The following is a 26,364-nucleotide window of genomic DNA, read 5'->3' on the forward strand; positions in this document are numbered from 1 at the left end:
ATTGAAGAGAATGTAAGGGAAGCAAAATAGAGTCGTGGGTCTTCCAGATAAAATCTCTGGAATGATGAGCCGCATAGGATGCCGCCTAATCTGCAGTGCTACTAGCCTCTCTGAAGACATGGGTAGTCCAAAAGACGATACATTCGCCGAACAGTCGACGGATATCATGAAGCTGTCACATCCTCCTGACGGCACTTCCAGGCCCAAGATCCCCTGTTGGCTTGAATCTTATGCATTATATTTATATTTTTTTTTTTGGTTTCTTTTCTGCAAATAGTGCATTTATATTGAAAATGTTGCACAAATCCAAGCAACGAAAAATAATATATTGTCTACATGCGCGCTTGTCTATTTGCATGCATCTTGTGATTTGGAATACAATTAACACAAATTCTGCCCCCCAACAAAAAAGGGAATAAAAAATTCCGTCTTAATATGCCACATGTCACTACTAGATTGGATGTTATAAAATTTAGTAAATCAGTGATCATCTCTTTGCAAATTCCACAGTAGTTCTCTCTTTCCCTTCTTGGGGGGTTAAATATGAATTGTGAGAGAGGCTAAACTCGCTTGCTTGGAGTTTCGTAATCACTGACCCTCCGAAACCAAAAACTCTTATATTGACCTTTAGAATAAAATCTAATTTAATTTTAATGGATCGGGCCTACCTAAATCCCGAGTCCAACTGCCTCATTAAATCAACGCGGCGAGTCTCTATAACACACCACAAGAAACGCGTTCCGTTTACGCTGAATAGTAAAGTAGTTGGCAGTTACCTGTACCACCAACAATAAATAAATAATATTTTTTTGAATAATCTCAGCGAGAAAAACAAAAGAAAATCATAAAAGTAGAGTAGATTAATTGCACCGTTGAACTCGCTTCCGGGTAGGAGACCCAGCTCTTTATCTTGAAGGGTTAAAATCTCCGCTCTTTCCTCCCCAGTTTCCTCCGCTGCTCAAATATAAAGTCCGTTTGGTTTCCAACAAAGTTCAAAACTTTCGAAGCTTTTCGGAATCTTCGGATTCGGGTTCTTTCCGAATCGCTGGCGGAGGGCGGAAAGATGTCCCAATTTTGTGACTATGTCGCTCGCTTGGAAGCGGAGAGGAAAGTTCGAATCTTTTGAACTTTGGAGGAATTTTTGGCTTCTGAATCCTTACATAAACCCTAGCGGACGGTCCAAGCTGCAGAATTTTGGGCGCAATCCAAATTAGGGATTTTGGTGCTGTTCTTTTGCTGCTTGAAATCTTGGGAGTGACCACTCCTGGGATTCTCTTTTGTTTTGGGGCGTAATTAGCGTTTCGGAGGTAGACTACTGATGGGGGCACAGCAATCCAAGGATGAGTTGCTCTACCAGCAGGTTAATCACGGCAACATTGAAGGGATCAGGGCTCTTCGCCACCAAGGTGCCGGATTGGAGGTAAGCCTCTGCGTGTCTTCTATTGTTGGATTCTTTAGTATTTTTTGGAATTATGGGTGGATATAATGCTGGATTGGATGGATGGCATTTTTTGGCAGTGGATGGACAAGAAAGGGAAGACCCCGTTGATCCTTGCATGCATGAGGCTTGATCTCTTGCATGTTGCAAAAGCTCTGATTGAGATGGGTGCGAATGTGAATGCCTACCGACATGGTAAGAAGCTTTTTCTCCTGCCCAGTTTATGATTATATTGCCATGTATATGAATTGACTACTTGAACAAGTTGGGTTACTGAAAGATCCGTGGCAAGGTATTGCAATTTAAGTGCTGGACCCCGTACTGGTGCCCAACCTGATGGTACGGTCCAAGATTGTGAACCATGATCTGTAGGTTATTGTTATATAGAAAAATTGTTGAATGTCTGTGAATGGATTAACCTTGGACCCATTTGTCGGGGTCTGGCGTCGATATGAGGTGTTTAACATGTTGTTTGATTCTTACAACTTTTGGTAAACTCATTGATGGTTAATTAGAGATGGAAGCCATGCTGCATTAGTTTAGCTCTGCAACTACAACATTGAAAGCGATTCGTATTCTATCATCATACCTAGTGATTGTAAAATGAGAAATGGAACTATTTTTCTAGTAAGTGTGCTTGGTGTCTAGTATGTCCGCATGACTTTCAATGCTTGAGGAAAATGAAAAACATTTGAATTGCTCAACTAATGTAGCACATGCAAGTAGATGAGTTGGAAACAAGATCTACGTATGGTGTTTGGGTTGTCGTTTGGTTGTTGGGATAAAGTTTAATGTTTTATGAGTCCTAGGATTTTGTTAATACTAACGAAAGTTAAAGAAAGATATGGATTTAATATGTGAAGGGTTCTAGATGAGTACAAGGTGCTTGCTGGATAGTGTTCAAGTTCGAGTGGGAATGCCTTGTCCTGCTGTGTTAAGGAGTGACTGTTATATATACATATTTACTGATAGAACCAAACATTGCTAGAGGGAAAACAAATGATTTTTTTAAGTGTGCACTTTATCTCTTCGGCACCTATTTTGTCCATGCATAATTAAATTGCAGGTTCAACAACTGATATCATACTCTAGGGGCCAGCCAGCATAACTATGATGATAGATTGAGTGAGCAGCACCTGATAAATTGAGTGACATCAAATGTGCAAACTGGAGATCAAAAGGCAGATCAACATGATGGATTGGATGACTTGGGGGCAACTGCTTGGGTTCAACTGAAAAAAAGATTGCACATTGAAGCATCAAGATGTTATGCCTGTTTGGCTCTAAGGAGTTAATGGACATTCGAAGAATGTCCATGCCCAGATGGTCAATGAGATGGAGTGCTAAATGCTCTCTCGAGCATAGTAGGCACTGTAATAAAACTGGAAGAAGAACAAAGTAGCCTACTTTTAAATCTACCAAGTGCTGGATGAGGTCATCTACAAGATCTCAAGTGGGAAAACAGCAAAAAAGACTGCAAATATCTGGAGAAGATGAATGACAAAATCTAGGGAGGAAAATGAGAAACCAGATTGGCTCATGAGAATGGTGACCACTGCAGTTATTCCTGTGAACCATCTCATGATTATGAGAAAATGCATCTTATTCTCACACTTTTCTTGTTGATGATTAATTTGATTCTATATATAATGCATGCACTAAGACTGGGAATGGGTGATATAGACAATGAAGAACAGCTAGATCAATAAGATCAAGGAGCCTATTGCAGAAGGTGGGTGCGTTTTGATTGAAAAGCTCTTCAAATCAAGATGCATGCATCCAAAGTGGTTTCAACATGAAAAACACGAAGATTTAGTGTACATGATCATGATGAGCTGGGGAACAAGACACTAGATCAAGTCAAAATTTTGATTACACAATGTTCATTTATTGTGATGGTGTACAGCTCATCAAAGAAGTTCTGAAATTTTGGAAGCATGGATGGCACAGATTCGTTCATGAAACAATCGCTGGTGCAGTATTATGCGACAAAAATAGCACTCTCAGTATTAGTGCATGGTGGAATTGGTCATCTGACTTAAAGGAGGATGTTGGAGTGTAGTGTGGAATACCTAAGGTGTTTTGGTTGGAGTTTAGTTGTCTAGTTAAAGCTTAATATCTTATGAATTTTGGGACTGTGTTTAATATCAGGAAAGTTAAGAAATATAGGGGATGAAATATGCAAAGTGCTTTAGATGAATTCAGAAAAAATGCACAGCTGGTTGTTGTTTGAGTGGAAAGGCCTTGGTTGGCCGTGATGGAAATAAACATAGCTGGAAAGGAATTATTTTAGATTCTTTTTGTCTATGCTTTATCTCTCTCCTTTTGTCCTATTTGTTCCATGCCGAACCTGGGGGTTCAATATAACTTTGCGTAAGGTTTATTTAGATACTTAGGTGCTTACTCTATATGGGGTCTATGCTTTAACTATATGAAAGCATTGATGCCACAGATGCAGTCTATTGACTCTATAGGAAAGCTAAGAGATCTACTTCGTGGAATATTTTATAGGAACTTTGGATGTTAGGGCATTACGCCTGCCTGCTAACAGATAGGTTCTGAGATTGATACATTTACTTTTTGAGAGTGTATATAGTGGTGCTATATCAGCACAGCTTTTTATTTATGAATGATTATTTAGTTATTTCACAGTTGATCATTATTGGGCTTGGCTGTAAAAGTTCTGTGCTTCTTTTTTGCACTGCAGGTGGTCATGCAGGAACTCCACTGCATCATGCTGCGAAAAAAGGCCTTGAGCAAACCGTTCATCTACTTCTCTCTCATGGAGGTACATCTTGTCAAAAATTATGTTTGATTTTTTTTTTTTCTATTACAAATTTGCCTTATCTGCTGGGCTTTCGTGAATACTGAATCCTTGCTGAACTTTTTCCAGCAAATCCGTTCATCATGAATGATGATTGTCACAGTGCACTTGATTTGGCTAGAGAAAAGGGGCACTACAATGTTGTCCGTGCCATTGAGGTATGCTTGATGCTACCAGAAGCTTTTTGAATTTTAATCCAGGTGTATTAGATGATTCATTGTTGTTTGTTGTTTATACATTGCACATGGTAAGAATGTGTTTTAATTAACTATTGTTCAGAGTCAAATATGCCTTTTTTCTGGCTGGCTGCGAGAGCATTACGGACCGAGCTTTTTGGAAGCATTTGCTCCAAAATTGATGTCAAGAAAAATGTCTGTACAGGTTTCAGTTACATAGTTTAAGTTTCCTTTTCTGAATGTGATCTTTTTTCCTATGTAGACAGCTATGTAGATTTTGGACTATTTTAAGTTACAGATTACATTGTATTTGAATTTTTTGTACCTGTTGAAAGGTTCAACATACATTCTGATCATCATCGTACTATTTTTTTACAGTTGGGCTGTGGTTTTACCTTGTGATTCCCATAATCCAACAAAGCCTCTGAAGTTTGAGTTAGCTATATATCCTGAGCGGCAGGTATAGTAAAGAAGCATCAGCTAATGATTTATTCTTCAATCATTTAATCCTATAAATAATTTTCTTCTTTCTTTGTCCAATGAATTTCCTTCTATTTAAAAGTACACATGATTTTACTATCTAGGGGTAGCTTCTCATTGCTTGAAAATTAGCAAATAATACCTCACAATTTTAGGTTTGATCCAAGATGTGCATGAAAAAAAAAGAAAGCAAATGTATCCTTAGTCGAAACTTATTTTGTGAACATAAATTTCGAAATGAGAACTTTCCATCTATCTTATTGAACTGCATATCTCCATGAGAACCTACATTTTGTAATTATAATGTATGTACCTGATATTATTGTTCAATATGGAATAAAAAGTATATTATTTTGTTCCTTGGATTACTTAATGTCAGAGAGAAGGGTAGTTTCTCACTCATTTTTGTGGTGAACCTTGCTAGCCTTGTTTGTAAGTTTTAGTGGGTACCCCTACCAAAATTTGGTGGTAGTTGTTTGCTTTTTTAAGTAGGATTTTAAATACTATGGAATGGAGCCATTCCGTTTTTTCTGTGGATCTAGATGCCCCACGTACCAACATTTAGGGCTGTGGATATTCTGTTCCATCCAGGTCCATTTCTTCAATCATCCCATCTCGACACAAAAGACGGTGGGATGGATGCCCCGCCGTCCCACCGGGATTTAAAATATTGTCCCTAAAACATGTTTGATTGAACTAGAACTTGTTTTGGTTTTGTTTTATTATTAGAGAAGGATCTTCCTACTGCAATATGTGCAAAAGAACATGCATATAACGGGGTTTATGCCTAAACAAATTTTAACTTATAGTTCATGCATGATCTATCAGTATGATCCAATAAATGATCAGAATGATTCCTCACCATCAGTTCTAATGTTTAACTAAAGCTATACGGCTATACCCATGCTTTACCTAAAATATTGTGAAATCATAGCTGAAGCATTTCTAGTACGTGATGCCGTATCAAAGTTAATGTATTCACAATTTCTTCAACCTGATATTCTAGTAATGGTATCTTCTCATTTTTACACCCAGCAACTATAAGTACATGAGAAGATGAAAAAGGTCAATGCTAAATACAGATGTCATTGGCATGGATGCCGCTATGATGAGGAGACAATAGCTTAACAGCATCAGTCCCTAGAAATTTCTTTCTTTGTGGTTTTGGTTAAACATGTGGAGAACTGGAAATTTTACACCTTTATTGACATAAAAGAGGACATCATTTTAAATTTTTCTGGTCATGGAAAAAGTGGTTCCTTTCTGCCCGACATTTTTAATGTATTTTCTATTTCTTCCACAAACAGAGGGAAAGAGAGAGGAATTAAAGAAAAGCAGGATAAGATAATCTTTGTTAGAGAAGAAGCAGCTGTTCTTTTGTTATTTTTTTTGGTGTTTTTGCAAAATTAGTCCCAAAGTTTAGATAATGCAGAAAATTCTATCATTAAATTTAGGCATTTTGCACAGTTGGAGTGTGCGAAGTCTCTAAATTATGCTGCTTTATTCACACAAATTCTTTCCATGAAGCTTAGGATATAGATCCTCTGCTTATGCTTCTTGCTTTGTCTCTTACAAGGGTAGGAAAGCATTGTCTTGTTTTGTCTCTTTTTTTAGCGTTTTTCAAATCATGTAACCATCCTCTTATAGGACCTGAAAGTTGGTTCATGATGACTTATTGCAGCATTTTTCAAGGTGTCATTTGTTCTTGGTCACTGACTAAGATGAATCATGACTGTGTTAATCAATACTTAGAACTTAATCTGAAAACTTAGTTGAAATTAAATATTGGAATTGTCAAAACATTGGAGTTGTAAACCAGAGAGAGAGAGAGAGAGAGGAGTCCCTATGATGTTAAAATGAAAAAAAAAGGATTAGATGGGAATTTTGAATCTGATACAGGAATATGAAAACACAATGAGGTTTGCTATAAGCTGGACATTCTATGTCGAAGAATGTCATAAGACTACTTAATTCCTTAGTGCATGCTAATGGGGGAACGGGGATCAAACTTTATCAGGAAATGAAAATGTGGATTGGAAGTGCGATGAGGAGGAAGGAGATCTAGGATATTGCTTCTTGAATAGGGGAAAAGTTTCAGCAGTGTGCTTGAAATGCAAATAGTTTGTTGGACTTGCTGACAAAGGATATGTGCAAACTCATCTCTTGGGGAGATGCGATTGTTGGAATCTCATTTGGATATTCTTTTCTTTTTTTTAATATCAACATCTTGAAGGTAACTTGGATTGCCATTCTATTTTTTGCTTAATTGAATTCCTATCTTCTATATTGAATCTGGAAGCAGAGATCAACATATGCTTCGCATACATCAAATTTACACTTATACTGATAGGTAAATTAACCTTTGCGGATGCAAGCATTTCGGATGTACAAATGAGACATATCCAAAGGTTTTAGGATCCTCTTTATGGGTCCCATTGGCAGTAGCTTGTCATGTATCAAGATTGTAAAATAATAGGAACCTGGATAACAAACTAGATGAATATCTTTCCTGAGAAAGTTTTCAATAGGCACTTCAGCATGCTGCTATGAAGATCTTGTGAGCTAGGTTGCTTCTCCCCCTTTTTGCTTTATATTATTTACTAGTACTCCCTGCAATGCACATGCAGGGCATTGACAGCCATGGCTATGATATGCAACAGTAAGAAAGGAATCAAAGGTTTGCTCTGATCTTGTAGACATAAGGGCCCCACTTTGTTTCAAGCTGAGAGAAACACTAGGTCTCCAATGTTTTGCTTTACAGGAATGGAAGTATCAGGTCTCCAAATTGTGGAGGTTTTTCCCTCTCTCCTTTTCCTCTCTCTTCTCATGGCATTGGGAATCTAATAAAGGCATGAGCATGCTCTCTCAACCAAAAAATGTCCAGCTACAAAGCTAGAGTCCTGCTGCACAGGGAGAGTCCAGCCAAAAAAGGCTTTTCCCATTTAAATAGTAGAGAGAGATTTATTTTTATATCGCCATGCTGCTGTAGCTTCCTCATCATGGTTGGAGTTCTTGGTTAGCATGCTTCAGACAGGCACACTAGAAGTTCCCATACAATGGTTAGGCCTTTTCAACCTCTCATGCATCACGTGTCTCTTCAAGGTGGATTGCTGTTGTGTGTGGTTTGTTGAGCACTTCCTAAAGTTGCTTTTTTCGGGCATGCCTGCAGGGGTGGGGTTGGCATGGTGATTTAGCTTTTGAATTATCTACCAGACCACTCTTAATTAGTTGAGTAACTACATCTCAAAATTTTTCCTACTTTTCAAATGGCCAACCAAATCAGTTGCCATGCATTTTACATAATCACCTGTAATGTGAGCTGCGATATACTTTGCATTATTGTCAATGGCAGTATCCCTCTATGTCAGATGTTGCCGAAAAATGTCTTTTTGAGTAGCGAGCACCATTTCTGCAGTGCAATAACATCAAATATTAATGAGAATTTTCATTGATGCAAACTGCAGAAATACTAGGATGATTGCATGCATAATGAATTTCTCTTCTTTAAATATGTCTGTTTTGCTCCTTTATTTTAAACGTACTATGCCCTTGCGGTGGTTTAACCAGTGCATTAGTCTTCAATGAATTACTTAATTACATATCCTCGTATAAGCCTAATGGTCTCTTTTAGAGGATGGCAAGCCCAAGAGTATCTGTTTGGGCATGCAAACAGAATTTAGAGGTTTAGTGGACCAGAAATGCAGCCTCATTATTGCAAATCTAAACCTTTTGAGTGCTTTTGTAAGCTTTTCCTTAGCATCATCCATTTGCCCTATCTTCTGAGATTACTTTAACAAAGGAAAAGGCTTCTACTGATGATGTACTTAAAAATATTTGCTGAATGGGGCTTGAAATAGAACAGCTGATTGGCATGCGAATGCATCTTGAGACCTTCATTGGTCATCCAGTGTCTGGCCAAAATGAAATTCTTCAACTTTGTAAAAATGGAAGGCCTTCCTCCGATACATTCGTCTTTATCAGTCTGCAAGGCAACAGTTCTTCTCAGCCTTTATGCAATGCAAGAAGATCTTGCTTTAGCCATCATTATTAATGTCAGCATAAAATTGAGATTCATGATATTTAATTCTGCTACTATGTGAGGCATTCTGTTGATTTTTATGCATTTGGCAAGAAAGATATGAGAATGCTTAAGGATAGCATGGGTTTGGATCTCCATCTTGTGCTGGTTGGGGCCTGTCACAAATTGTTCACTAGCTAGTTCCCTCTTATTGAACATTATGTTACCACTGGCAGCCAATTTTCTGACAGTTTGGGACCTAAATTTGACACCCTTTCACCTGTTTGTAGCTTAGTTACCTAAATTGAGTACATGTGCAGGAGCGGATTCAGCTGTCGGACTGGAGGGGAGCAAGGCTTCCAAAAAGAGTTCGAGTAAGAAAGCACCTAGGGAGCAACTGCAATAACAAGATCCCAGGGAGATTTCAAAGCAAGTGCAGGACCTTAGACAAAAGACTACAGCTACCTAGGGTTGCAGAAAATGACAGAAGAGAATTAAGAGTTCATTCTACTTTCTATCATCAGGTAAAGCTTTAGGTATTCCTAGAAGGAATCTTGAAAATAGGCCATCACATGGTGCTAATATTAACTTTTCCTTTAAAGAATACATAGTGTATGTTATTTGCCACTTATCTGCAATCTGTTGGAGAGCAGGGTTGCCATAAGGCAAAATGTCTAAGCACTATGTAACAAAATTGTCTTTTCCAAATCTTAAGTGTTGTTTGTCTGCTGAACTAAGATATGTATAATGAAATTGGCACTAAACTATGTCATTATGAGTTGCCCTGTCATCGTTGGTTTATTAGCATTAGCTAATTGTCTGAGTTCAGGATTTTTCTCAAAACCTTTTCTGCACTGGTCTCTCAGTAAGCTTGTGGGTTAGGCTGCATTTTTTTCCCAAAAAAATGTGTAATTCTTTAGTATTACTAACTGTTTGTGGTTCAATCATGAGAAGATGCTGACATAGGATGACTAAGAACAGAGTGGATGCCTCCAGAGCAACTGTTCATAAATTGTTATATAACTCAATTTTGCGTGATACGAGTCCAATTATAGATCACAAAAACTTTCACTTGTAGTTTACTTTGCATGAGTTCATGTGCATCTCTTTTTCCACAAATGACTATTTTCTTTTGTTTGTTCATACTAATTGTTTTTCTACATCTAGGACAGGATATGCGATGACTTAAATTTTTATTGTTCAATTTGCTAAGCAGTTTTTACTGACAAACAGGTTGCGAAGCCTCGCATCATTATTTCACTTTGGAAAGCTCATATTGAGGAACCAAAGTTCAACCAGCCAGATCCAGCTTTGGTTATTATGGACAAGGCCACAAGTATGTTTCTGCATTAAAGCTTTTTTTTTTTCCTTAAAGTTTGTTAAATGATGTACCAAGGTTGTCATAGGCTGCAGCCTAGTCACTTGGGCAACCCCATTGCCTAGATGCCTGGTGCTTTCTAGGCTGCTAGGTGATGTGGCAGTCTGGGCACCTAGGTTGGCATCTGGACAGCCACTTCACCTCCTACAGGCTGCTTCTTTACAAGGGGTACCTATTTATGATATAATACTAATCACTTTAAATTCCAGCTATCTTTCATCATATATGTTATAAATTTTATTTACTATCTAGTAAGTTGAGTTGTGTATTTTCCAGTACTTTAAAAGCTACTTTTCTAGATCCTTGCCATTCATATTTGGCGTTCCCTCATCCATCCCAGGACAGCCTTCCATCAATCTGCCCCTTTTTAACTATTTTGGTGTTTATAACATGTTCTCGAAGATATCAATCGATGCTAGATCATATTATGAATCGCTTTAGTAGTAAACAACCTATCATTTATGAATATGAAGTTTTTTTCATGTGTTTTCTATGAACTAGTTATCTTGAGATAATTTGGTTATACAGGGTATGGTATTACTTCTAATATTTTTTTTAATGATTTTTAAACTGGCGATGCTTGCCTGGCTACCTAGGCATTAACAGGGGCCAGAGCTGAGGACCATTTAAGCATTTTGTCAGCCTGGTGATGTATGATAACTTGAAAACATTATCCATTGTTGAACACTTGATTAGAGGTTTTCCCCGGGTGGCTTTTGAGACAGATATATCTAATTTAGCTGTCATCCTGTAAGTTATAGGTATCATGTGATATATTGCTTCTAGTAGATAAACTAGAACAAACCCTTTTTTTTTCTATGCTTGCTTCATTTTGGTTATTATTTTTTGACTTTGGCTCTTTTCTAGGCTCAACAAAAGCTTGAATTAATAGAATTACATGCTTTACATACTCGATGCTTAACTCTAGGTTGCTCAACTAGAATGTAATGCCTGTAACAATAATTGGTCTTTAACAAAAACTTTAAAGCTGCAGCATAGGCCTTTGTCAGACACAAATCGGCGTGGTATGTGCAGTGGCACAGGCCATCACACACCTGGCATGCATGAGGCAGTCAGCGTGGGCCAGTGTTGCCATGGCATATGCCAGCTTGTCCTGGTCGACATGGCTAGCACCTCTATCCATGGTCTTCAAATGGTATTATATATCGTATTCCTTTTTTGTTTTGGTATTATGATTAATCTGGTGTGGATATTATGTTTGGTCACCTTTTTGCATTGTATGAATACGAAAAATGTAGTAAGAGAAGATCATAAACTTGCTTTCCTTTTTTATTCCCATAATATGTTTTATATTTTTTGAACCTGAAGGCTGCATAAGATCATATTTTGTTTCTTTGTGCTGATCATATATTTATGTGTAAGCAGAGAAATGATATCAGACCATCTGTTATATAGTTTCTGATGAAAAATCTATATGATTATAGGATTGCTTAGAGTAATGGAAGGTTGGGTACAACACATTTAAAATGTTAGGTCCTCTTATGTCACTTCAAGAGAACAACGTTAGGTTTATCGATCTTTATCGCCAAAACCTGCTAGTTGAGGTTTCTCACACACTTGTACCTTCATCATTCTCCCACACCTGTGTGCTGACACTTCTACATCTTCTTTGACTGATATCAAATACCTCTAAGGCTCTAACACTCACTACAAGGGCGGTTTTGATTCGAATGCCACAATGTTCCTAGTTATGGTTTCATCACTCTTGAAGTCTTTATGCATTATACTTTTTTGTCTCATTGCATAAAGTAGAAATTGTGACTGCCCATTAAGTGGAGTTCAAGTTTTTTTTTTTAGTATCTTTTATGTAGATACTGCGTAATTTTTTGAGAGGGCCACTTAATTACTCTGATATCTTGCTGCTGCATTAATTATCAAGTGCATTCTAGTTTGATTTCAGAGATCTTATCATCAATGTTGAAAAGTTTGTCTAGTATGCGTCAATTCATGATTTCATGTTTGTGAAACCACTTTTTTTTTAAAAAAATAAACACTATTTGCATGAGACACACTCTTCCCCTTTCTTGTTTTCATTGATCCTTCTACTCTCCTGGCTGCTGATACTGGTCTCTCAAGTACTTAAAGTGGCGCTTGCAAATTATGCTGCCTCTTTAGTTGCATGCGAGATGAACATGTGTGCATGTGCGTACATGCATACGCACACATTCCTGCACTCAGACACTTACACCCCGGAAAAATGGGGGGAAAGAACACCTCTGTCCATTCCCTTCTTCCTATCTTGGCGATCTTTCTACTTATTCAGGGCCACAACTTATCCCTCTCTGTTTTGTGCAGCACATTTTGTACTAAAGTGGTTTTTGCATTCATTTATGTCACCAATGATGGAAATCTTTTGATATAGAAGCACTTATTGTGCAGGTAGTTGTAATAGGGTTTTCATCAAGTTCTTGATGGTAAGCTGTAAAATGAATTTATTAATAAATCTTAGAGAAGGTAGTTGGACGTATTTGTGAAGTTGAATAAAGAGTCTAGTCCTGCTTATTGTACCCTTCCGGACAGTGAGCCTGTTAGTTAGCAAGCATTCTGTTGCAACAAATTGTAATTGTTCAAAACGTTCCGTCCCTAACTAGCATGGTATATATTTTTAGTCTTCTTGACTCGGATGTAGTGTAACACTAGGTATCCCAATTGTCCTTATGACGGCATGTCCTATTTAGTGCTTACCTGCTGGTTTCAATTATGTCAAATTCAAAATGTCACTTTTAAAGAGTCAGCACTTATCTTGCTCTCATTGCATATGCAACTTATTTTAGAGTTTTTTTTTTTATTTCATAAACTTCCATCTTTGCAGAAACACCGGACTATTAAACTTGAGGTTGGCTAAACCCTTCCTTTGCAAATATAAGCGTATTTACTAACAGTCATTAGTTGTGATTTCTTTGATAATACCATTTTAACATCTGAATAAGACGATAAATAGCCAAGAGGACCTTTATTTTACTGGTATTTAACTTTAATTCTGAAATGTATATTATTCTGGTTAAAGTTTTCTGCATTTTAGTGACCTTTCATCTCTTCTGCTAGTACTCAACCTTAATTTGGTCCATCTTCGCAGGAACGAGATACAAGTTTTTATCAGCAAATGAAGGTGACAAGCAACAACTGCAGTGGTTCTATAATGCATGCCGAGGAATTCCCCAGGTAATTAGTGAGTACATTTAATGATTGCTGTACTGCAGAGCATGCAAGTGAATGTTAGTGTAAGAATCTCATAGGAATTTCAGGAGAGTAATTCCTGTATAAACCAAGAACTAATATTACTGTATGCTTTATCTCCATTTAAAGTGTGGCACATAGTGTAAATCCATCATGCAAGGAACTAAGCTTGCAAGAATAGAGAGAATAGATGGGGACTAAGAATTTAATCTTGAAATTTCATCCTTAGATCCAGAAAATATGCTGCAAATAGGGTTAGTAGGGGTTGTTTTGAAGTTTCTTTACTCAATGCTGATCTATTGCTTCCATGATAAGGTCTTAAAGAGGTTTATTCTTATTCTGTTACATTTTAGTAGCATTGCTATCCACAACTAACTTTGGTGTTCAACAAAATTTCTCCCTCTTGCAGGTGATTAATAACATTCCAGTAACACCAGCAGGTGGACCCGTGCCTCCCCCTTCACAAATCAACTCATATGCATCAGCAACATCAACTGTCACACATACATCCAACCAGGAAGACACAGAATTAGCCATGGCCATTAACGCCTCCATTCAGTCAGCTATAGTAGAGGGAGTGCCTAATGTCCAACCAGTCACCCGCACCAGCAATACTAATGGCTGGGGCAGCTCATCTAGTAATTCTACTAATAATGGCTGGGGACCACCAGATACTGCTCCACCATCAACATTGAATGCCCAAGCACATCTGAACGAGTCAAATACCAGTGTATACAATGGATGGGCTGCTCCTGAAGTTGGGCCAAATAATAGTGCATCGCAGCCAGCCACGAGTCAATCTGACACGCCATTCGATATTCCATCTCAGGATGCACATCCCACAGTTTTGGTTCCTTCTGCTCCACCAGTCACTGATGAGACATTTTATGATGGACCAATTCACTATCCATCAATAGATTCCAGTCCTGTTGATATAAGCATGCCTGCTATCGAGATAAAACCTGTGACTAATGAAGTTAAAGAAGATACTGCTAGTACTCCAAGATTTTCCAAACCTGGGAATGATGAAGTTAAAGAAGGCAGTAGTAGTACTTCTGGGTCTTGTGTTATCTGTTTGGATGCCCCAGTGGACGGGGCATGCATTCCATGTGGTCACATGATTGGATGTATGCCTTGCTTGAAGGAGATCAAAGCGAAGAATTGGGGTTGCCCTGTTTGCCGTGCCAATGTAGATCAGGTCATAAAGCTCTATGCTGTTTGAGTGGTCAATCTGGATCCGAACAGTCTGTATATAGTTAGCTACATCATGAGGATGACAGATCTTGGATATTTTATCATGATGTACAAAATATTTTGACCCTACAATTAAGTCAATGACGCCTACGGGTTGCTCTGGAATTCCAGTGAAGGTCAAAATACAGTAATATAATTTGTATATACTATGGATGCTATCGGCAAGAGGATTGTGTTTATTTCCCACATTCAGGTATCCAAAGTAGGGCAATGTTGTATGTAGAATCTGTAATGCTGTTATTGTGGAAAACATTCTGTCTTATTGTTCCAAAAAATCAATTTGTATTGCATGTCTGCCCCACCTTTGCTCTAAAGTGATAGATGAGATGTATTGGAAATCGGTGTGCTACATTCTGGAGCCAAAAGGTGAGAAGTTTTGTGCAATATTAGACCTAGAATGCATCTTTAATTTTGTAGGTCATCTCTATAGTTTTATTATTACTTCCTGTTCAGCAAATATTTTTTATTCTAGTTGTCTGATCCAAGAATTTCTATCAGTGAATAAGAATTTCCTTTTTTTTTTTATGTAAGACATGCTTGTATTATCCCAGTTTAGTTGCAAAGCAATCTTGTTTAGCCGGGTAGCCAACTGCAAAAGTAGATAATAGCTTCTTTGATGCTCGATTCTGCCCCATGTAACATGCTGTCAATCAAATAATTACCTACATAATTTACATCGCACGCACTTTGTTCCGTTTTGTTTTATTTTATTTTATATATTCTTTTTGTGGTAAATGCAGAGTTAAAATGCATTGACCTCTAAGCATTTGCAATTGTTCACTCGTTACTTATTACTAAATTATTCTTGGGTGTGTTCAAATCTTTGTGATTTAGGGGTCTGCCCCTCGTCTTAGATAAACAACAATTTGCAATTTCTCTACTAAATGTGAACATTACCATCCATCTCTCTTTACAACAAAGAATAATAGAATCACAAGCAGTCAATTTAAGAGAGTATCTATCACTATAACTTGAATAATAAAAAAAAATGCTCGACCCAAAAACTAAATGGGCTCTATATTTTTGCCCAAGCTCAGTTTAAACTCTTTTGGGCCAAGCCTAAAGGCCGATCCGAAGTCGGTTTAGCCCGGTGGAGTTCGAACTGGCTAGAGCTCACATTCAGAAGAAGCAAACGGGTCGACTCATGGCCTGCATTGTGCTATTTTGAAAGAAACAAGCCTTTTGTTCTTTTACTTAATATTTTATGTATAAAAATGGCATCATCCAGAAATTTAAATAGTCAGATGGTTCTGATAATTGATGGTATAGTTGTGACAGTTAATGGCCTTCTCTTTTTCAATTAGAGAATTAGCTTAACATTTTCACCCATATTTAAGTCGAGCTGAAATCACCTTCAAATTAAACCAACTCCTGATTTCATAAAGCTTAGTTGGAAGTCTGATATAGGCATAAATTAACTTTTAATTGATCCAAAGAATAAAAAGATTTTGGGGATTAGGATAGGCCAATCTCTACCTTTCTATCTTAATCTAACCCATCCCTCAAGGGGCCACTCCAACCAGAATTGAATCCCCATGACTCTTGCCTAACTTGGGAATATCTAAGCATGGTCAAGCTTTTTGGCTCAACTTGAAATTAATAATGAGCTTGTTTTCTAGGTCAAGATTATTTTTTTTAGCTCCAAATTGAGCTTGATTAAAGCTTTTCTCAAGCTGAGTTCAGCCCGGGTCAAGCTTGTTCAATTTGTCTAATATCCTTAGGGGGCATTTGGCAATCCAAATGGGATCATTGTGGTGATATAAGATCACTGATGATTTTTATGATAGGCCAGTAATTAAAAATTCCTAAGCATTCACAAATAACCTATTTGGTATACCATAGAAATCTAAGATCACTAGTTATATTATACCAAAAACATCCTTGATATATACCAAGAGGATTTTTTATATATTCTTGGCTCTCATAAATTAAGAATATAAGCAAATATAGTGATTCATATAGTAGTTGTATTCAAATAAATAAAGCAGCTAAACAAATCACCATTTCGTGATGCAAAATCATCATCAGCTCGTCAAAGATAAAGGTTTTATTGTTGACCTAGAAAAGAGAAAAAAAATGTTTTTAATCTTTTTTAGTTCCTTAACTTCTCGATGGACTTGTATTGTAGATTCCACCATCTATTCTGTTACTGCAAATGGAAGCTATAATTTTTTCTAAATATTTCTTCCATTTAATATTCCCCCCTTAGATATGTAGGTTTCTTGCTATTCTATTGTTAAAGAAGAAGGAAAAAAAAATCTCAACAAAAAAAGAAATGGAAGAAAAACCATTTCATATTGGGTAAGGAAATAATATTTTGATTGCTTTATATATCTTACAGAGACATGACATATGCGTAGATTGAATTAAGGCACTAGTCTGGTGGCTTATTACTCTCGAGGATTATATAGCTAGCTTGCATATATACGGCTCCCCATTTTAAAAGAAAACAAGGATGAATCCAACATCCAAAGCACGGGCACAACTCCAAGGAATTTGAACTCAAAGAATTCTAATCAAATATCTTAGGAAATAGATAAATTTACTAGGCAGAGCTGTAAAAAAAAATTATGCATCTCAGATCCTATAAAAAAAAAAATCTATGCATCACATATATACAGACAGATTTATGAAAAAAAATAATTTTTTGCATTGATATTAATATTTAGAAAAATAAAAGAGACTCAATCAAACATAAGAAATCAAAAGATTCTATAAGGAATATGAGGCACCAAAAGCTTATACTCTTTGGTATCACTAGCCCAAGGTTCATGCAAAACATGGAGTAGACCAACGACCTCTATGATGGGAATCCAACAACTTTTTGTGAATTGCTCCTAGCTTGATTAATATATAATCTTGAATAAGAATCCATGGGCCATTATGTTCCGCAATTTATAATAAATCGATAAGCTTGAATAAGAAGACATGGACATGATTTTTGATGGACTATTAGATTTGATCTACAGGCCACCATGTTCTACAATCTACAATAAATCAATATCCAAAATTGGCTTTAACTTTTAAAGGGCCAACCTCAATTGATCCAATTACCCAACAAGCCAATAAAGAGACAGGATCCTCATCACTTCACCATCAAACTAGAGATCTAAATTCTCAATTATGACATATATGCGTTGCCACTGTACGAGGCCCTTTTTTTTTTTTTTGCTACAAATAGAAGGTCCTTTCAATCATGCTCATTGTGTATGTGAAAGGTAAGTTCTGGTTTTAACCCTTAGGTATTATAAAAATAATTTGTGAGAATCTGCATGAGCGTATGTTTAGTTCTACATCACATTAAAAAAATTTTGGATACTTATATAGGATTAAAAAACTTGAATAATACCTTCTGGCTAATCTTTTTTAGTGAAATTTTGGATCGTGATAAATGATATCAGAGTGTATCCGGTCCGTCATCTATACAGATTAGTGAACACTGCAATACAAGCCCCTGAGCTAATCATGGCTAGTTTTTTTGAATGAAATTTTGAGTTATATATATTTACTTATATACATATTTATTTACTAATCATAGAGAAAAGTGGAATATTTAGAACGACCACAAGTTAAGTGGGATCAAAATCAGGTAACGGTGATGAAAGGTTGAATTCAAACCCGGCCTAACCGGTCGGAACCAGGTCAAAACCCGACTGCCCGACGTGCCGTTCCCCGCTGCGTGCATTCAGCATGCGCGGAGCCGAATGTATGGTTTTGCCTCCGTTCCTTCTCTACGTGACGATGTTCTTCCCGCAGATACCGACGCCTGTCGTTCCTTGTCTTCTCCGCGTGTCTGAGACCGAGAGAAACATCCGATGGGCTGAGAAACCCAGTCCCAGTCTCGGTCTCAGAGAGACGTTTCCATGGTATTAATCAAGAGGTGAAGAGACAACGAGAGAGGATAGCAGAGGCGGGGAAAATAGGGCTAAGGTACGGTGCTGGGATTCCTGGGGTGGAACCTGGGTTTCTTTAGGGCTATAAATAGAACATTGTCGATGCGTTGAGTGGATTCTGTGAGGACTCTGGCCTACTCTCTGTTTCCCATTCTCGTGTTTGGTCTCGAATTTGAGCCAAAGGTGGGACTTTTGGGAGTAGGGTTCTTGGCATTAGCCTGTGTTTGGTTTCTTGGACGTCGAGTACAAGGGGAAAGATTTCATCTTTTCAATTACGAGGTTGGGTTTGCGAGCGAACGAACGAAGGTGAGGTTGTTATATTTTGTTTCCCCTCAAAGAAACAAGATTATTCTTTTATTATCTAATCTTCTTTACAAGAAGTAGAGCTATCGTTGTTACAGAAAAACGTAGTTGTTTGGGTCAAAGAAACAAACAAAAAAAAAGATTGCATCTTTTCTAATTTGGTCCTCGTCAGGGACGGTTGATGCGGCTTGATGCTAGTTGCTGGTTTCTTTTTTATTGTTATTATTCGCTACGTTTCTTTATATTTTATTGTTAAATTATCTGCTAGGAGTCCTTAGGAACTTTGCTAGTTTCTCATTTTCTTTTAATTACGACGTTTCTTGATAATCAAAATTTTGTAGTTTCTTTACATTCTTAATAGATGTCAAATTACCAGCATCTTAATAGATGCCAAATTTCTTATTGAATTTCTTTACCAAGTTGACGAAGATCTTCGATAATTTGTTGAAAAAAGAACAACGTAAGTTTGTTAATTTTCTACTTTTCTTGTATTGTTTCTTTATATGTTTGCATATCTCAACCTCGTACCCCTATTTTATACAAAAAAGAAGAAAAAAATATTTCTTGGATTTTTGAATTTCCCTTTATGTATTATTACCCATAATCTGATTTTCTAAGAACAACAGCATGCAAAATTGCATGCAGTCTTCATCTCAAGATTCTTCTTATTTGTCTTCTTGTTGTTATGTATGTGTCTTGGACTACAAGGTTAAGAAGTTACAACTTAATTCTGATACCTTTTGAGGAAAGGAGTGAGGGCTGGTAGTATCTAAACAACATCTGAGAATGGTGAGAAGAACAGTGGATCTCCGATCGGACACTGTCACGAAGCCCACCGAGGCAATGCGGGCTGCCATGGCAAGAGCTGAGGTTGATGACGACGTCTTGGGGTCAGACCCCACTGCCTACCACCTTGAATCCGAGATGGCAAAGATTACAGGCAAGGAAGCTGCACTCTTTGTGCCTTCAGGCACCATGGGAAACCTCATATCTGTGCTTGTCCATTGCGATGTAAGGGGCAGCGAGGTCATCATTGGGGACACTTCTCACATACATGTTTTAGAAAATGGAGGCATCTCGACCATTGGAGGCGTGCACCCAAAGACCGTGAAGAACAATCCTGATGGCACCATGGACATTGATAAGATCGAAGCAGCTATTAGATCTCCTGATGGAGAGCTCTTTTTCCCAACTACAAGGTTAATTTGCTTGGAGAACACACATGCTAAGTGAGTCTCTCTCTTTCTCTGGTCTTTTTTAAAATTAATACAACCATCTTAGTAACTGCGTTTTATGATTCACCTACATAAAAATCATGTTCCTAATTTTTTAGGTTTTATATGATTTCAAGCGATCTTCCATTAGGCTATCTTTCACATTCTGTAGACAAAGGAAAGATTATGTTCATGGATATTCTGGAAAATATTTAATATAGGACATCTGATATTACAAATTTGTTAGTTTTTGTAACATTGTTATTCCAAGGTTTTGCAGGTAGCTTTTTGTTATAGGAAAAGTTTGAAAAAACAATCATGCATCTGTTTGGTCTCATACTGACATCATCACTATTTTGTCATCATCCAATTAGACTCTTTCTTTCAGTTTTAACCTATGGCCGATGATTAACGTAAGAAGAATAACAATTATGCATGGGAATATGGAAGATGATTCTTTTCTTTTCAGAAATTTTTATGGGCTGTATTCTTGAAATGCCAACCATTTCCTCTAACTTCATGTTATAGTTCTAAATTCTAGGCTTTGTGAAAAATGCATAGCAGGATTTCTTGTGGTCATTGTAATACTAAAGTCATGGAATGCATAATTTCTTCACAAGTTCACATTGCCTTGTTTGATAGCTTTCTTGGCTGTTGTGGCAGTTCTGGGGGGAGATGCCTTTCTGCAGAATATACAGACATGGTAGGAAAGATAGCTAAAAAGCATGGCCTGAAGCTTCATATTGATGGAGCACGCATCTTCAATGCTTCTGTAGTAAGTATCAGTAAGATCTCGTTGCTGGTTTATTTACCTTTAATGTAATTCATATATTTGTGTATGTGTTGAATTTTGACTTGTCATTTTTTAATTTAATGAATAGTTATAGTTAAAGGCTTAAAGAAACTGTCTTTTGGAGCTTATGTTGATTGAACAGTTTTCAATAAATTCTGTATAAATTTCTCTGGGTAGAACTTCCCAAAGAAAAAAGTCCTTGGTTCGAAAATAGTAAATTTTTGTTCGTTGTAGAAATGAACCAACTGGTGATAATGGTAATATGATTTTAACTTGACTAGTTAATGTCTTATAGGTTAGTGTTATCTATATTGCTTCTATCTTAACCATACATGTATGTACATGGTCAACATCACTTTAATTTACGACCCCCCAACCCCACACACGCACAAAAAAAAATAATCACTTTGATTTGTGTTCATCTGTACATATTATTTGGCATTACTGCATTCGAGAAACAAGAATATGAACTTATTTATAGCATGAATTTGCATATTTAAGTTTATATGCTCTCATGCAATGTGTATCTGAATGTATCCAATCAATATGCCAGGCACTGAAGGTTCCTGTTCATAGGCTTCTACAAGCTGCTGACTCAGCTTTGGTATGATTTAGCTTGTTCGCATCCTTTTATCTTTCATTCATGTTTGTTCAATTGTCCATTCTGAATGTTTGTTTTTATTGTTTATCAACCCAAGAATGAACTCTCTTTTCTTCTTCATTGCTTATTATGCATTTGGCCGTGAAATATACTGGCTCTGTCTCTAAAAAAAGGAAAAATAAATAAATAAAGATTGATTGTTTTTTATTTGTTATCCAATGATTATTCAGCTCTGCTTGTCAAAAGGGTTGGGTGCTCCAGTTGGATCTGTCATTGTAGGCTCAAAAGCCTTTATTGCTAAGGTAGTGGTCTACATATGAAGTTACTAGTATATTTATCCACATTACTTGTAATTATGATATTTAACTTCTCTCAGGCTAAAAGGCTTAGGAAAACCTTAGGTGGTGGCATGAGACAGGTTGGAGTCCTTTGTGCAGCAGCTTATGTTGCTCTGCAAGAAAACATCCGGAAGCTTGAGGATGATCATAGAAAAGCCAAAATTTTTGCAGGTCCTATATATTTCTCTTTTTAACTTACAACTAAATTTACTTTATGTCTAGTCATTTATTGGAAAGCATTCCTACCTTCTGACTTCTGATGATATATTCTAAGTACTTCCTTTGGCTGGGCTTAGTAGCTATCTCCACAAGAATCGAGTTAGCATTGAGTTCCATATTGTTAAATTGTTCAGAAGCATTTACTCTGTTCTCAATATTTATTTTTTTCAGATGGGCTGAAACAAATCAAAGAATTGAGTATTGATGCAACCTCAGTGGAGACTAATATGGTTAGTATAACCTACCAGTCATAACATATGCTTTTGAAGTCTATGCTCATCAGTTTTTACCTGTGGGAGACCTACGTAATAATCATGGGTATTTAACTCTTTCATTTCCTCTTTATTGTGGACAGATTTTTTTTAGCATTGTAGATAGTTCACTCATGTCACCTAAAAGGCTCTGCCAAGTCTTGGAAGAACGTGGCGTACTTGCAATGCCGGCAAGCTCAACCAGGTTTGACCCAGGCAGCTGTCCACTAGGCTATTCTGTTTTATTGCTTACTTGTCTGCCATAGAATTGGAACTTCTGCATTTTCTTTTTCGAAAAGGAAGTTTTGCATATTCCTTCTAGTCAAAATAGAGTTAGGATATTAATGATTTCTTTGTTTTTGGGTGGATATTCACCTATATTAGAATGGAAGTTGTCTGTATTATATTCATTTTGTATAGTTTAGGATATTCTCCAACATTGATGCATGACACAAGTGTCAAGTGTCCAAGTGTCTAGAAGTATCTGACGTGGGAATCTTCTAAAAATCAGGTATAGGGATAGTTTATACAGAATTAAGCTTGTGACTTGCCTTAATTGCTGCTTATTTGTTAAAAATTATGTCTTGGATCACAGGGGAAAAATGTTCACAATGGATTGAATGTTTAAGGCTTAGTCTAAGGTATAATATGGAAATCCTGATCTCAATACGAAATTCTTGGTGTTTCTGGTTACTGGACAAATAAAGTAGTTGAGTAACAAATTAGAAGAATTAGCACAAATACTAAAGGATATTGGGTTTACAATTAGTGAATTATGTTATTATGAAGAAACTAATGCATGGAGCAAGTGAAGAAAAAATTACTTGAAATAAAGAAAATCAAAATGCTTGGTGTCTTTTCTCCTCCTAGGAATGTATCAGTGGAGATCTCACTACCAATATGTCCTAGGCAAGGCTTTAAGTCCCCGAGGGATGGGGGGCATCCCGGCCATCGCGTCCAATTCTTGTGAGAAAACGGGACTGGGTCTAGGTCGGGACTCTGGAACCTATCCATGCAAAGAAAGAAGAAAAAAAGAAAAGAAAGAAAGGAAGGAAATATGAAAAAAAGGAAAAAGTGAAAAGAAAGAAACAAAGAAATTAAGAAGAAAAAGAATGAAGGGAAGAAAAGAAGGAAGGAAAGAGAAAAAAGAAGAAAAAGGAAAGAAAGACGCAAAGGATGAGGTAAGAAAAAGAAAGAAGACAAAGGAAAGAAAGAAAAGTAAGGAAGAAGGAAGAAAAGAAGGAAGAAAGGAAAGAAGCAAAAGAAAGAAAGAAAGAAAAAAGAAAAGATAAAATGAAAGGAAAGGAAAGAAGAAGACGAAAGAAATGGAGGGTACCTATGGGACTCTCGATTAGGACTGCCACTGGGGTGGGGCAGGATAATAGGACATCCCATTCTATGGAGAAACCGGGACACCCCCGTCCCATGGAATTTAACACCTTGGTCCTATGTATCATGATATATCTAGATTTTTATGACGGAACTTAGGATTAGGATGTTAGTTATACAGAATATTTCTGTTTTTTTATTTAATCTTCTGCAGAAGACATGATTATTTGCACTAGGAGGGTTGTTTTTGGATTCATTGATTTATGTTGGCCCCTTCTACACAAAGACGTAAAATGAAGGAGAAAAAAGTCCTCCAGCCAAATTTTAGGAGAGCAAAATCTGTGCTCTACTACTATTACTAGTTGGGAAACAACATAGGGTCAATAGAGAAGAGACAAGCGAACCAGGGAAGGTAACAGAGGAAGAGGGACACGAGCTAGGGGGGAAATAGGTGATGGCAAAAAAAATGGTGAAGAAAAGGGGAAAGAATGGAGAAGAGAGGAACGAAATTAGACAGGGAGTGTTTTAGCAAAGAAACAGGTAGTGGAATTGCCTAGCATTACATATGCCTGGTCCAACTTCGTATAGAAGATTGTTAGAACTTATATTCCTAAGCCTCATATCACATAATGGGACAATTTTATAAAGGAAAAAAAAGATCAGATAAAGGAAAGCTCGGCCATCCATACTATTATAAAATGAGTTAAATTTTGTGAACTTTGTTTCGTATATATAGATTATGAATGAACTTTTGCATGTAACTTATCTTTTTGTCTTTTGCATGATGAGTTATATTCTTATGCTTTAATAAATCTATGTCTCGATTCAAGAATTCATGGTTTTGCATGCCGATGCATGCGAGTGATTGCTTAATTGATGCATATCTGATCTAACTTGGATTTGTCCATTCTAGAGTGTGACTACCAGCATCAGTTATCACTTAGAGGCTTATCACCTTCATGATTGGATTCCACACCTAACAAAAAGAACTTTATCTTGTGTGTCTTTTTAAATGTTAAAACAATTTTCTAACAATTCTTGAGTTTTTTAGTTGAAAACTTGAAATAGTTTGTCCCCACTATTTCAAAAACTTGGCGAAGAAATAAATGTTTAGACAGAAATTTCTATTTGCAATGTCAAATTTGTGGCATTTATAAAATGAAAAATAAAAATGAAAAACTTTGTTGGATTAGAAAATCCTTCAAAAATAATTGTCACAATAGTAATCTAGTTTTAGTTCTGTGTTTGATTATTTTCATAGGACTAGGCACATTTGAGATTTTTTTTCCTAGACCTGACCTTTACTTTGGTAATACATCTTTATGATGCATGACCAAGTCCTTGCAGTTTTTTGTGTGAAGAACTCTGAACATGAGATTAGAGATACATTGTTGTAGGTTTATTTTCCATGTCATTGTGTATCTGTATTTGATTTTCTACCCTGGGGATAGGAGTTTTGAAAATGATCAGTTACCTAGGAACTAATAGCTATAGCTTTGGTGTATTACTTCATAGGGAGCAGCAATAATGCCCAGAGCTCTATTTATTTAGACTCCTACACAAATTTTAGTTAGCCTGGCTGCACATTCTTTCCTACAACTGTATGTTTAATGAAAACAAAATAGCTAGTGTATATTTGATCTGTTGATGAAGATCAGGTTAGGAGATTACCTCCTAACATCAAAGTACATTGGTTGTGGGAAATTTGATTAGCATCGCTTTTGCTTGTTGCTTTATTGATATTATAGTCATTATGAAAATTTAACAATCTCTCTTTAGATGACAGTCTACTTGCCTAAGTCTCAAAACTTGTTTCTAAATACTAATATTTTTTATTAATAAGGATAAAAATGCTGCACTACATTTGAACTGGAGGTATTGTGACTGCATTGTTTTTCACATGTTTCAGTGTCAGGCTTGTCCTCCATTACCAAATTTCTGAGAATGATGTATACTATGCATTAACATGTATTAAGGTAAACCAACGACTGATCTATTCTTCTCTTACACTTCAAGCAGATGATTTCTTATATGACATTGATATTTGAAACTTTTTTTCCCCAGCAAGTTGTTCAACAGATAGTGACTAATGGTACTGCAGAATGAGGCGGGAGCCATCAATTTAATAATTTTCTTCTTTCTGATTTCACCAGTGCCTTTGATGAAAGTTGCAAAAATTTGTATTGATCCCTTCCTCAAACATTTGATTTGCTTATTATTCAACATACCCATCTGACCTAGAATAATTTATACATGGCTTGATGGTCGTGGTTATGTTTAAATCTACATGTTCATCTTCTTTATGGACCTGCTTATGTTGTTATATCCATATTAATGCTAGTTGCTGTTAGTGGATGTGTATGTTGTAAGGATGGGTGATGCTGAAGTTTGTTTGTGCTATCACTTAATGAGTATTTGGAATTTAAATGAAATGTAAATGAATAAAGCATGTTAGATTGTTGTTTGATACCTAATATGGCATGGAGTGACAATCTAGCACTGAACAAGTTGAAGAGTTAAATGTTAGTTCAATGGTGATTGGAAAGTTAACAGTGAAAATATCCTTGGCAAGTTTGGGAACATGTAAAACATGAAATACTGAAAGTTAGCCAGTGATGTCATACCGCGAGCAAGAATACCCTAGGGTGTAACCAGTA

The 26,364-nt window shown here is 36.7% G+C and overlaps 2 protein-coding genes and 1 long non-coding RNA gene across 4 annotated transcripts; all 3 read left to right on the forward strand.

The window, feature by feature from the left end:
* Positions 1-877: 877 nt before the first annotated feature.
* Positions 878-15,065, forward strand: LOC103716062 (putative E3 ubiquitin-protein ligase XBAT34). Of its 2 annotated transcripts, none has more exons than XM_039116570.1 (10): positions 878-1,420; positions 1,519-1,633; positions 4,146-4,226; positions 4,332-4,420; positions 4,542-4,633; positions 4,817-4,898; positions 9,257-9,460; positions 10,170-10,272; positions 13,412-13,497; positions 13,901-15,065. In XM_039116570.1, exons 1-10 carry the CDS (start codon positions 1,319-1,321, stop codon positions 14,732-14,734), a joined length of 1,788 nt encoding a protein of 595 aa, XP_038972498.1. In that variant the 5' UTR covers positions 878-1,318; the 3' UTR covers positions 14,735-15,065. The 2 variants fall into 2 exon arrangements, with proteins under 2 accessions (XP_038972498.1, XP_008802134.4); XM_008803912.4 differs by having other exon boundaries at positions 13,922-15,065.
* Positions 6,639-8,848, forward strand: LOC120104800. The gene is made up of 2 exons (XR_005507154.1): positions 6,639-7,595; positions 7,680-8,848. It is a non-coding gene; the product is annotated as an uncharacterized LOC120104800 (long non-coding RNA).
* A 3,393-nt stretch (positions 15,066-18,458) lies between the features above and the next one.
* LOC103716065 (probable low-specificity L-threonine aldolase 1) lies at positions 18,459-26,062 on the forward strand. The gene is made up of 10 exons (XM_039116588.1): positions 18,459-18,965; positions 19,671-20,191; positions 20,840-20,951; positions 21,523-21,573; positions 21,801-21,872; positions 21,947-22,079; positions 22,299-22,357; positions 22,483-22,583; positions 25,617-25,683; positions 25,772-26,062. Exons 2-10 carry the CDS (start codon positions 19,749-19,751, stop codon positions 25,811-25,813), a joined length of 1,080 nt encoding a protein of 359 aa, XP_038972516.1. The 5' UTR covers positions 18,459-18,965; positions 19,671-19,748; the 3' UTR covers positions 25,814-26,062.
* The last annotated feature ends 302 nt before the right edge of the window (positions 26,063-26,364 follow it).

The sequence above is a fragment of the Phoenix dactylifera genome, chromosome 2, assembly GCF_009389715.1.
Source record: "Phoenix dactylifera cultivar Barhee BC4 chromosome 2, palm_55x_up_171113_PBpolish2nd_filt_p, whole genome shotgun sequence".
Lineage (NCBI taxonomy): Eukaryota > Viridiplantae > Streptophyta > Magnoliopsida > Arecales > Arecaceae > Phoenix > Phoenix dactylifera.